At 58.7% G+C, this 13051-nt stretch overlaps 1 protein-coding gene and 1 non-coding gene across 2 annotated transcripts; both read right to left on the reverse strand.

Moving 5' to 3' along the window:
* Window positions 1-545: 545 nt before the first annotated feature.
* On the reverse strand, window positions 546-8034 carry ERF (ETS2 repressor factor). The gene is made up of 4 exons (XM_047077980.1): window positions 7907-8034; window positions 3251-3485; window positions 2758-2873; window positions 546-2651 (listed from the first exon to the last, which is right to left on the reverse strand). Exons 1-4 carry the CDS (start codon window positions 7926-7928, stop codon window positions 1363-1365), a joined length of 1662 nt encoding a protein of 553 aa, XP_046933936.1. The 5' UTR covers window positions 7929-8034; the 3' UTR covers window positions 546-1362.
* Window positions 8035-10511: 2477 nt separating this feature from the next.
* Window positions 10512-10621, reverse strand: LOC124511998 (U6 spliceosomal RNA). Its single transcript, XR_006962036.1, has one exon. It is a non-coding gene; the product is annotated as a U6 spliceosomal RNA (small nuclear RNA).
* Between the last annotated feature and the right edge of the window lie 2430 nt (window positions 10622-13051).

Here is a 13051-nt window from a genome sequence, read left to right on the forward strand (position 1 = left end):
GGATGTTCCCTTGCTTTGACAGAGACCGCTGAGGTACCTTGCAAGGTCTGCATTTCGAGAGTTGTTGCAGGCCTGTTGCCAAAGTCCCCTTCCAGGCCATGGGGACACCGGCAGGGGAATACACAGAACCAGAAAGGAAAGGCGTTTCAGGTGATCAGAAAAGCAAGGACAATAGGGTGGTGGAATCTAAAGCGCTTCCAAGGATAAGTGGATCCCCACAGAATAGGGGAGCTGTCAGAGGGCAAGAGTATGCCTGAGACGTTTATCATCAGGTCCTGGGGGTTATATGCCCCTGAGGTCAGATCATTTTCCAGGCCTCGATTTGACCCATTCAGATAGGGTCAGACCTTCTGGCCATAGATACGTTGGAGAGCCAATCTAGGTTCCTGTCTTTCAGAATCAAACAAAGGCTGTATGTGACCTTTTAGTTGTTGTACCCAACACCCAGGACAGATCACCACATCCAAAGGTCCAAAGTTTTATTGTTTTGAATACATTCTCCAGCAGCCCCCCAACTTCCCTTCCCCCCCCCACCCACTGTCCCCAATACAGAATAAGGCTTGACCACAGACCCCCACCCCAGGGGCCCCAGCTAGGAGGCAGAGGGGGCTTCCAGTTTGGTTTCAGGGCACCCCCTTCCCACCCCCCCCCCACCCGCCTGCCTATGGGCTAGTCCTAGGAGCAGCTGGGGGTGAAGGGGTTGGACCAGTGCTGGAATGAGGGGGGAGGAGTGGGAGAGGGATAGCAGGCACTTGTAGAGATTTGTGGCCTATGGGCGGCACCCCTCCCCCTCCTCTGCCCCCCACCCCCCCAACATGGAATTTTTGGTTCATCATAAAATGTCCCTCCCTCCCCTGCTGCAACCCTGTGGGGTATGAGAAACCCAGGCACTCAGGGCCCCTGGAGGGGCAGGGAAGGCAGGATCAGGACTGAGGATGGACGAGAGTGGAGAGGGACAGGGACAGGAGGCAGAGAACAGGGAGGGAGACAAGGCTTTTACTTCCTAAGCGATTGTAATAAAAAACGTTCCTGGGCATTGAGGCTGGAGCCTCAGTTCAAATATAAATTCCCCAGAATGGAGGTGGCCCCCTCAACTCCCCCCACCCTACCCCCCCCCACCACTTTGCCTGGAGCTTAGAAACCCACAGATAGGGGAAAGCCCCCAGCCCTGGACACCCACCCACCCTCACCATTAAAAAAAAGAAATTAAAAGTTTTATACAAAACATGGGGCAGGAAAGGGGAGGAGGCAGGGAAGACACCAGAGAGCTGTCCTTACCTCCGGGGCTTGGGGGGGGGGGGGGGTTAAGGCAGCAAAAGAAGCATGGGAGGTGGGGGGAACAGGGCCCCCTGCCCACAGCCCTCAGGAATCTCGATGCTCCAGAGAGAGCTGGGCTGTAGCGTGCTGGAGGTCAGAGCTCACTCGCCTTGGGGTGAGGGGCCCCCCGGCCTCCCCAGGCCCCTCCCCCCGCACCTTCTTGTCCTCACCCTCATCCTCCAAGCCCCCAGTGGGGCCCCCACCCCCCTCCAAGCGACAGTCTTCACTCCAGCGCCGCTTAAAGCGCAGCTTGAGGGGCATGCACTGGGCTGCCCCAGGTGTCTCGCCGGGCTCGGGCTTGGGGGGCGCAGGTGGGGCACGAGGGGTCTTGAACACCTCCCCATCTTCCTCATCCTCATCGCTGATGTCAGTCACCTCCACTTCCTCAGACTCGCCTTCCGAGATGGGCTCCACCTTGATCTGTGGTGGTGGTGGCGGTGGGGCCAGCGCCCCCGCCCCCTCCGCCAGCCCGCCTGAGCCGCCGCCAATGCCAATGCCACCACTCTTGTCAGCACCCGCTGGAGCCTTCTCCCCAGCTGCCCGCTGCCGGCGTCCCAGCGGGGGTGGCTGGAGCTTAAACTTGAATGGGGAAGAGGAGGAGGAAGAGGAGGACGAGGCTGAGGAGGGGACCGGTGGGGTCTCCGGTGCCATGGGCGGCAGCGGGCACTTGTCAGGGCGCTGGGGCTGGGGCACCACCAGCCCAGGGTAGTGCAGGAAGGCGCGGGGACTGAGGTGGTAGTTGTAGACGCTTTGGGTGTGGGCCTGCAGGTACCGTTTCATGTCCTCAGGGCTAAAGGAGAAGTGGGAGCCTCCTCCTGAGCCACTGGGGCCCCCACCACCACTGGGGTACATAGGGCTCAGCGTGGGTGAGGGAGTGTAGGCCAGGTGAGTGGGCGTCATGGGCAGAGCTGGTGAGAGCTGAGGCGGCAGTAGGGAGCCAGGCCCCGCCAGAGGCGACACAGGGAAGGGGCTCAGGGGCTCAGGGCCACCCCGGGGCCGGGGGTAGACTCGGAAGACGCCAGGGTCATGGGGCAGGCGTGCCAGTGGGGGCCCGCGGAAGGCACCCAGCTCTGGAGGGCCTGGCGGTCGGGCCCGGGGGTCCTCTCCCAGTGGCTCTTCCAGCTCTGACGTGCCATCGCTACAGTCACTGACTGAGCCTCGACCCAGGCGTCGGGCCACCACAGCCGAGAAGAGGGAAGATGAGGATGAAGAGCAGGCCGGTGGTGAGCGGGGGTCCTCGGTGGGGGACAGCACCTCGGAGGGCGTTGAGGGAGGGAAGCGGAAGTGGCTGCCACCCGATGGCACTGGTGGGGCGCTCTGGGGCACCGCACCCCCTGGCAGAAGAGGGGAGATGTGGTGTCAAGGCCCTTGGCCCGGCCTGGACATACACACAGACCCCCTGCTTCTTCTGAACCCATGCCCACCAGCCCCATTACTCACCAGCCAGCCCCACATCGATGAAAGGGTAATTAACCAGCACCAGTTTGTTGAAGTTGAACTTGTAGGTGAACCGTTTCCCCTTGGTCTTGTGCAGAATGCGTTTGTTGTAATAATAGCTGTGGATGTAGAAACCCATCGAATGATCAGTCAACGGGACCAGAGTCTAGACCCCATTCCTTGACATGCGTTACATGCTGCTCACAAAGGGGGACCAAGAAACCTGGGCCACACAAGAGAAATCAAGTGCCCGGAAGGAATGAAAACTAGCTCTCCCCTCAGGCTTGGGGCCAAACTAGACGCCACACCCAGGACTGTATTCTCTCCGCAGGACACCTCTACACGACAGATGGGCTCAGAGAAGGATTAAGACTTGCCCAAGGTCACACAGCTATGATTTGGCAAAGGATCAAACCCAAAGTCTATTCCCATGGGTTACGGGTTCCCCAACTAGCGGGGCTATCCATGTCTGCTCGGGGGTCTCTGCCTTCCTCACCGCAGGGCCCGGCTCAGCTTGTCATAATTCATCTGGGGCTTGCACTTGCGGACGCCCCAGAGCCGAGCCACCTCGTCAGGGTCCTTGATGACGAATTCCCCGTAGTCCCCCTGCCAGGCGATGACACCCTGGTATTCCTCCTTCCGCAGCAGCTCCAGGATAAAGTGCCACAGCTGGATCTGCCTCGAGCCAGGGGACGACTCTGGCTTGTAGGCCCAATCTGGGAAGGCAAACCCTGAGGACAGGAGGCAGGGGAGTGGCCCCGGGTCAGGACACAGAGTCCAGGGCTCCAGGTCCCCTCCCGGGGTCCACCCTCCTACCCCACCCTCAACATGGGGAAATCCGTCTCCCCTCCGCCAAGTCAGGACCTGGGTTAGAGGGAGACAGTGTGTGTCTGTGTGTAAGGGGGCTAGACGGGAGCCGGGGGGAAGGGAAGCTGGAGCCTGCTCCAGCGACACCGGGAGAAACAGGAAACCGTCGGCGGCGGGTCCCGGGGCCAGTGCCAGGGGGCCAGGCACCAAGCCAGGCCGGCGGGCAGGGCTGCCAGTGGGGGAGGGGCAGGAAGGGGCACACGTGGCCAGCGGGTTGGGGCGAGCCCCCCCTCAACCCCCACACTCCCATTCAGGGCCAGTTATACCCCTCCCCCAACCCACCCCACAGTTCCAGTCCCCTCCTGGGAACATAACACTGTCTCCCTCCCAAAACGTATCAGAGCCCTACTCCCACCCCAGGACCTGATGATTTTTTTTTTTTTTTTTTTCTTAAAAGGACCAGGAGGAGTGGGGTGGGGTGGCTGGTTGACGATGAGGTCAGCGCTTGCACACACAGAGGCTTCTGTCTTCCCTGGAGAGTGAAACCCAGACTGTCTGCCCCCCCCCCCCAACAAGCCCTAGACCCTCTGTGCTGCACTGCCCTCCCCAGACCCAGGCACATGGACCCAACCTGGCTGGAAGGCCCCAGCCCAGGCCTGCAGATTGAACAAGCAATGCTACAGCCCGTTCCCCCTTCCGCCTTCTCATCCTCAGCTTCTTCCCTGCCCACCTGCCTACCCGCCCCCAGCATTAACCTTGGGTAGAGGTTGGTGGTGGGCTGGCTGGTCCCTGGAGGGGGTGGGCAGCCTGGGGGGGGGGTCGATGGGGGGGGGGGCTGCGGTTGTTGTCATTTCCCAAACCCCCGGGTAATCAGGGGCCATCAATAATTCAGCACTAGGCAGCCGGTAATGGAGGGGTGGGAGGAGGGAAGGGGAAGAAGAGAAGGAGGGGGAGGCAGGGCAGGGGCCCTGGTGCCACCAGAGGGAGAAGGCCAAGGTGGACAACTAAAATGGGCGGGGTCCCAAGTCACAGTCAGGCTGCACTGGTCAGCCTCTGGCCTCTGGCCCCTGGCCCCGGCTCAAGCCTCAGCTCGAGCAGGTACGAACCAGGCCCAGGGCAATGCTGAGCCTCCCTCAAAGACACCACTGCAGTCTGGAATCCTACAGGGGATACTTCCCCTTGGGGACACAGGAGTTCAGCAGTTCCTACTCCCACAGGGACCACCTCTTCTAAATCCAGAGCTGAGTCTATCCCCCACAGCGACCCAGCTTCCTGAGCCCTGGCCTTGGGTAGAATGGGATGGCCAGCATTCCCCTCATAGTCCCTGCCCCATTCAGAAATCCCAGCCTCAAACAAGCCCCTCAGGGCTCCAAGGATACGACCTCCAGCTGGTCACAGACCCAGAGTCCTATACCAACAACAGCCCCTGCTCCATTCAGAAGTGACAGCCCCTGACAATGCCTCCCTTAGATCGCAGCATCCATAGCCCCATTCCTCTCTTAGGAATCCAGGTGTTCATCCCATTATCCTCACCCTGCTGGAGAATGCAGGTCCCAGGGTCTTCTTCAGGGGCCAGAGGCCCTTGAGAACCCAAGTGACCAAATCACTAGCTCCATGTACCCTCTACCTCCTCCAAAATGCTCCTACCCCCCACTCAGAGCACCAAGCTCCGTGCTTCTCCTACCTAAGCTCCAATCTGGTTCTCAGACCCAAAAGGGGGGGTGGGGGGCAAAGCCCCTGAGACACTAGTCTGGGGTTGGGGGTGTACTGACTTTCACCCTCCCCCCAAATTAAAGCCACCCTTTCCAGCCCACCCGCCCCAGCCTCCTTGTCCCGGTAACCAGGCAACGTGTGTGCAGCGACAGTCCTGGGAGCGGGGGAGCAGGAGGCTAAAAATAAACTTTGCAGAAGAGGAGTGAGAGAGACTACATGCAACACAAAGGGAACTCGGAAGGGAGGTGGGGGGCTCTGGAAAGGCCTCAAGCTGCATTCCGGGGGCTGTCCCAGGCTGCCTTATTAACCCCCCCTTCCCTGACCAAGCTCCCTCTGGGGCTAGGACCCTGGATCCCAACCCAGGCAGGGACTTCCCCACTCCCAGGACCACCCCTACCAGGCTTTCCTCTTCGGACATGGCATACATGAGGGCCTGTTCCTGGCTTTGGGGGGAGAAGAAGAGCGGGGGTGACGTCAGGGTGTCTCAATGGGGCTCTGTTCCCCAGGCCTTGGAGCCAGGAGCCAGGCACGGGCAAGGGGAGCATGTGTGAGTGTGTGTTGTGTATGGGTCCACGTGCTTAAACAGGGAACCACCGGGCCTGCACCAAGAAAGCTTGGGGGAGAGGACCTCTGGAGCATGGGGGACAGTGATAGAAGGAGCAAGCAGCTGACACTGAGAGAGGGGCTCAAGACACTTTGAGACAGGGTGGAGAGGTAGCAGCAGACAGACAGGAAGGGCTGGGATGGCAGGGACCCAGAAGGCACACCTGGGTCCCACAGAGATGGGGTAGAGATTCTCCTAGACAGACTGGAAACCTGGGGGGTGGGGGGCATAACTCCTGGGCACCCCCCAAATTCACATGACTGGCCAAACTTTTTTTTAAAGAGACTATGGGGGTCGGAAGGGAGTGGTGGTGGTAGAGGAAGAACACGCCGACCTCCTGGGGGGCCCTGCCACCTCCCCCACACTCCAGGCAGCCCTCGGTGGCGCCAGAGCCGGGAAGAAAACAGGAAGTGGGAAACAGCCGCGGCAGAGAGGAGAGGGGCCGGGATGGAGGATCGGATGGAGGGGCGTGCAGACGGACAGACGCACCGATGGACCGATCGGGAGGCCATTCCAGGCCCCCGCCCCTTCCCCCAGGCGGAGAACCCACACGCGGCTCGGCCCCAAGACAGGGTTAGGGGAGCGGCCCAGCCGGTCCCACCAGGCAAAGGCCCGTAGCAGGGAGGGAAGACGAGGCGGGGTTGTCTGGGCGCCTAGGCCCCCTCCTCGGGCGAGAAGAGGCTCTTGCTGCCCCCAAGGCCCAGCAGCCCTGGAGCCTGTGGGAGCCAGAGAGTATGTGGGACGCACGTGACTGACCCTACAGCACTCCGCACCCCTGCCCCACCCCCCTGCCCCCCTCCTCGGCCCCAATCCCCAGGCGCCGGAGCCCGGCTCGGAGCCCTTTAAGAGCCGCCCCCACCCGCCGAGCGGGGGGGCGGGGTGGGTGGGCCGGTCGGGGCACACACCCGCACACAGGAGCCCTAGCCGCGGCCGCCGCCGGGGGAAGGAAACAAGTTTGAACAGCGGCGCCCGGCCCCCTTCCCCCTCCCCCGTCCCCGCCCCGGGCCGGATTCCGACGGGGTAGACGGGCAGGGGGCGGCTGGGACCCCTCCCCCCAGCGCGCTCGGGCGCAAAGTCCAGCCCGCGCGAGCCCGGGGGCGGCGGGGGAGGGGAGGGGGGAAAGTCCGAGTGGGAGGGGGGTTAATCCCGCTGCCCCCCGCCCGCCGACAGGGGGGGGAGGGGAACCTTGGCCCCTTAAGGAGGAGCAAGTTGGCGGGGAAGAGGGGGGCGGAGGGAAAAGACGGCCGGTTGAAAGAGAAGAGCTGGATGAGGGAGGGGGGGCGAAGGGGGAGCCTCCGCGTCCCCCCCACCTTCCCCACCCTCCTCCACCCCGGGGCCCCGGCCGCGCGGGAGGAGGGTACCCAGGTCTCCCCGGAGCCACCTTAAAGCCGCGCGTTCTAAGGTCGGAAACAAAAAGTTCCTTTTTCGAACGTTCGGGCTGCGCTTTGGAACTTTGCGACTCGGCGCGGGCGGGGGAGCGAGGAGCCGGCGGAGACGGGCGGGGGAGGGGCGGCGCAGCCCGGACCCCGAGTCCTGGGCTCCCCAATCACGCCCTCCTTCTAGAAACCATCCCGTATCCCCTCTAAGCCGGTGCGGGGCACGCGCCGCGGTGAAGGTCATGGGCCGGACCGCGCAGCGCAGAACCGGGAATAGCGGGCCCCGTGGACAGCCCCCCCCCACGCCCCGCACACGTCCCGGCCCCCAGAGTGCAACGTGACAGAGCGGCGGGGAGGGACCCCGCCACCCCCGTGATCCCGGGAGTGGGGGAGAACCCAGCTCTCGGAGTCCAGTAGGGAGAGGACCAGGACTCGCAGCGCCCACACCACTCCGCCCGGACCCAGAAATTGGGGGTCCCATGCAGCACCCCTCGCTCGCGCCACGAGAAGCAACAGGTCTCGAGTGCTTGGGGTCCCCCCAGAACTGGGGATCACTCCGGCTGCCCCGGAACCCTTCAGCCCCCCCCAAAGTTTCTCTGCCTGGTTTCCCCGGGCAACAAGTCTCCCCCACACGTGCTGCCCCCGCCCCCACCTGTGTCCGCCGGGGTCTTCATGCTGGGGGGCCCGGGGCTAGGCGCCCCGACTCCGGGCCGCAGCTCCCGGCGCCCGCGCTGCCCCGTCCCGTCCCGCGCCCGTCGGGCCGCCCTCGGCGCTTCACCCGGCCTCGCCTCTCAGAGCCTCTCCCCTCCCCGCCGCCGCCTCCCGGGTTAATATCGCACTCCGGGGCCGGGACGCCCACGCCCCCCGGCCGGCGACGTCACCGCCGCGTCGCCATGGAGACACTGCGCCCGCCCCCTCCCCGCGCACTCACACACACACATACACACACACGCGCGCACGCACGCACACACACACATACACACACACACTCGCCGGCGCGCAGCCACTGAGGACCGGCCGGCTCTGGGCTTAAAGGGGCCGCGCGACAGGGGAGGAAGGAAGGAGGGGGTGGGGGTGGGATAGGGTCCTGGGGGTCATGACCCTTTTCCGAGGCTCCTAGTCTGCAGATGACTTAAGTCCTCCGCGCTCGTGACCTGTCGCCCCTCCTCCTCTCCTGCCCACTGCGGAATCCAGAGTTTCTTTTGGGAGCTTGTAAGTGTGGGGGGGGGGGGCTCTGGAAGGGGTCAAAAACTTTTGAAAGGCATGGACCTTTCGAGAGGGGGCAGAATCTTCACTGCAGGGGGGCAGGGTCAGGACCTTGGAGGATGATCAAGACCACATTTCTCACCCTGGCCTTACCCTGCCCCCCCACCCCCCCCCACACACACACAGCCCTGAGCCTGAATGGGGGCAGCTGTCCAGGGGTGGGGTGGAATGGGTGGGAATCATTTCCCAGCATCGGAAATGGGGAGGCGGCTGTGCCCTCCGCTCCTCCGGGATGGGGTCTTGGCCTTCCAGATAGCCCCAATCCCAGCTGGGGAGGAAGTGACCAAAGAGAATGCATTTGGGAGCATCCCACCCCCCCCCCCAACTCCATCCCCACGCTGCAGCTGTCCTGGGGACACAGCCGGCGCCGGAGGTACCCCCACCTCCACCACCAAGGCAGGGGGTTCCGGAGGTGGGCCAGGATGCGAGGGGGCGACCAAAGTCTGAACAAATGTGCTCCCAAGGGGCACTGGTGGGTCGCCAGGAGAGAGGAAGGTAGGGCTTAAGGATGAAGACCAGTGCGTAGGGCAGTGCTAAGTCTGTTCTCCGCAGCTGGGAGGGATGGATGGAGCCTGAGGCTTCAGGAAACAGGAAATAAGCGCTGATCAGATGGCTAGCGGGAGCCGGCAGCAGGGTAGAGGGCAAATAGAAGCAATATCCACAGACCCAGCCCGAAGACAGAGTTTCAGAGAAGACTCTTGAGGTACCAAAGGAGGGGAATATTGCAGGGTGGGGGTGATGCTCAGAGAAACTGAAACAGAAAATGGGCAGGGAGAGACAAGCCACAGGGTGGGAAGGCCAGGAGGGTGACTCTGGCTTCTTAGGGCTTCAACCCTTTGCTGGGTGCCTAGATGCATTAGAGCAGTCCCCTAACCTGTGCCTTAGAAGTCTCTAGCCTCTTCCTCCGTAGAGACCAGAGCCTCCCGGGGAAAGCATCACCTCCCTGGGGAATTATGTAACCTTGCCTACGGACAGTGCTGCTCCCCCACGGATATCGTAACCCTCTGGGAGCAGTGTGGTCCAGCAATAATAATCACCATCATTGTTATTATAACAGCTCCCGAATTCCTAGCGCTCATGATGTGCCAGGCACTGGGCCAAGCATTGTCTGGGGCATCTTGTCATTTGATGCTCACAAAATCCCAAAGTGGGAAATTGCTATTGTTATCCCCACTTACAGATTAAGAAGGTGAGGCTCGGAGGGGAAATCAGTCCGTCAAAGTCCTACAGCCAGGAAGTGTTGGAGTCAGGATTTAAACTTAGACCTATCCAATTTGAAACCACATCCTTCACCATCAGCTTTACTGACACCTTTACTGTCTACCTCCCCTCAGAAAAACACAATGCAAAGTTTCAACAATAATAGGTCTGTAACAACTTTAGTGATCCCACACTCCCACCAACAAGACACAGATGGGGGTTGCAACCCTAACTTTGCTACTTCTTGTCTGTGACATAGAGCAAGTGAATTTTCCTCGTTGAGCCCCAACTTCCCCATCTGTAAAATGGGGATATTATTAGACCCTACATGACCAGGTTGTTGTAAGAAATTGGGAATATGAAGTAAGTATGTAGTAAATACTGGTAATAAATTATTAGCAGAATGAGCTATATACCCTGTGGATAATGTAAGCACCCCTTACCCTACAGACTCCAACTAGATAATAAATACAGGGTACTGACAGTGTGAAATTGCCTTTTTTCTTTTTTTAAGAGGGAGAGAGTGAGCACCTGTGCATGCAAGCCAAAGTTCAGCTCAGGTCATGATCTCACAGTTCATCCGTGAGATTGAGCCCTGCGTGGGGCTCTGTGCTGACAGCTCAGAACCCGGAGCCTCCTTTGGATTCTAAGTCTCCCTCTCTCTCTGCCCCTCCCCTGCTTGAACTCTATCTCTCTCTGTCTCGCAAAAAAAAATAAAAAATAAAAAAAAGTTGAAGAGTCATACGCTCAACCGACTAAGCCACCCAGGCACAACTCTCCCCCCCCTTTTTTAAAATAGGGAACAATTCACAAATTTGAGTGTCACCCTTGTGCAGGGCCCATGATTCTAACCCTCTCTGTATCATCCCAGAAATTGCCTCTTGATGGCATAAGTCCCACCCTGACCCAGTTGCATAACTCAGTCCTGCTGTTCCTATGAAATACAATCATGGGTAGCGGGCAGGCATCATGGTGGAGACTGAGCCGTCAGAGAGAGTGGGAGTCCCTGGTGAAAATGCCCCCTGAGTAGTGTGACCTCTGGCGGTTTATGAAAACCTATCCACAGATCATGGAACCTCCAGGGGGTCAATGTGACTCTACCACAGAAGTGTGGACCCTCTTGGATAGTTCACTTGCCTTGTGAACACTGAGAACCAATCAGGGAAGGTGAGCCCCACCGTTACTGTATGAAACACTCGCATATCACAAACTTGGCAGAGAGACTATTCGTCACCACTGGTCATTCCTTAAAGGCATGCCATCCAGTGAAGGCATATGGAAGGCCATATCAATTCCAGTGAACAAGGGGACACTTCCTCCCACCCTCTCATTCCCTGTGGGAAAACTCCACCTGAAGGCCCCTGAAGCTAAGTGAAAAGTGCAACCTCTCATAAACCTAAGATATGCCTACAGTGAACAGTGTAATTCTCCAGGGAGAAAACAACTCTGTCCAGACGGTGGAAGACACCCTCACTCCCATGGACATAGCTCTTCTTGTTCCAAGTTACTGTCCTGACAGTAGATGACATTTATGCTGTTGCTGTCAGGCTAAGGCATGGACAGAACCTATCTATCCCCACGCTTCTGGAAAGAAAACCGTATGGGCGATAATCATTGTCACAACCTACCCATCACCTATAACAAGCAACAAGGGGCCATTACTACTCTTTGAACATTGTAGTTCCCTTAGAAATAATATGAGCCACCATATATAGAGACTGTAGCCACCTAAACAGTGTGACTACTCCCAAACAAAAAATGTAACAACCCCATTAGCGTATCACCCTTCTTCAGCCCCCTAGTTGAAATGCTGAAGGGTTCCGGGGCTCAGAGCTGGGTCCCCCTCTTCCCTCCTCCATCTGTTGCTGGTTCCCTTAGTGATCTCTATCAGCCCCATGGTTTCACATGCCATCTCTGTGCTGATCACACCCAAATCTTTTTCCTCCAGCATAGGACTCACCACTGGCTTCCCAACCTCACACATCAAACTGCCTCACCAGCGCTTCCATTTTGATTTCTCAAGTTTGCCAAGTCAAAATGGTTTCCCTGAGCTCCCCGAAACTGTCCCCACCCCAGTCTCCCCCATCTTGGGAACCTGAAACACCATTTTGCAAGTTGCCCTGGCTGAATCCCTTGGTGTCATCTTTGACCCCTTTCTGTCACCCATCACCCAGTCTGAAGGGAACTCCCATATGTGCTCTACCTTCAGCTGTTTCAAAATCAGCTACTCTTCGGGGCGCCTGGGTGGCTCAGTCGGTTAAGCGTCCGACTTCAACTCAGGTCACAATCTCGCGGTCTGTGAGTTCGAGCCCCACGTCGGGCTCTGGGCTGATGGCTCAGAGCCTGGAGTCTGCTTCAGATTCTGTGTCTCCCTCTCTCTCTGACCCTCCCCTGTTCATGCTCTGTCTCTCTCTGTCTCAAAAATAAATAAACGTTAAAAAAAAAATTTTCAAAATCAGCTACTCTTCACCATCACCACCCCACTGATCTGGGGACTCCTCGCTGGCCTCCTGGCTGCCACTTGTGCCCCACCTACAGCTAGAGGGGTTCTAGTAAATCAGATGATATCCCTTTGCTGCCCCAAATCGTCTGTTCACTGGGAATAAAAGCCAACTCCCTGAAGTGGCCAGCAAGGCTCTTCCTCCCTGACCTCACCTCCCACCTTTCCCCTCCATTTCCTTGCCAGCCGCACTCCAGTCTCTGTGCTATTTCTTCAACAGGCCAGGCATATGCCTGCCTCAGGGATTTTGCCTGTGCTGTTCCATCTGCCTGGAAGGCTTTTCCCGCGGAAGTCTGCATAGCTCTGCCCTTCGTCCCCTTCAGGGTTTTACTCAGAAACCACCTTCCCAATAAGCCCTACCTGACCACTCTCTTTTCTTTTCGTTTTCTTTTTTTCTTTTCTTTTTTTCCCCTTTCCTTTCCTTTCCTCTTTTCTTTTCTTTTCTCTTCTCTAAGTAGGCATCATGCCCAGCACAGAGCCCAACTCAGGGTTTGAACTCATGACCCCAAGACCTGAACTGAGATTGAGTCAGAAACTCGGGGTGCCTGCGTGGCTCAGGAGGTTAAGCGTCTGACTTGGGCTCAGGTCATGATCTTGCAATATATGAGTTTAAGCCTTGCATCAGGCTCTGTGCAGACAGCTTAGAGCCTGGAACCTGCTTCAGATTCTGTGGCACTTTCTCTCTCTCTCTCTCTCTCTCTCTCTCTCTCGAAAATAAATAAACTAAAAAAAAAAAAAAAAAAAAGAGTCAGAAACTCAACTGACTGAGCCACCCAGGTGCTCCTGACCACTCTGTTTTAAATTGAAGCCCCCTTCCTGGACCCCTGTGTC

Source organism: Lynx rufus, unplaced genomic scaffold (genome assembly GCF_022079265.1).
Source record: "Lynx rufus isolate CCGP_SWC_20201006 ecotype Redwood Valley unplaced genomic scaffold, mLynRuf1.p SCAF_16, whole genome shotgun sequence".
Classification (NCBI taxonomy): Eukaryota; Metazoa; Chordata; class Mammalia; order Carnivora; family Felidae; genus Lynx; species Lynx rufus.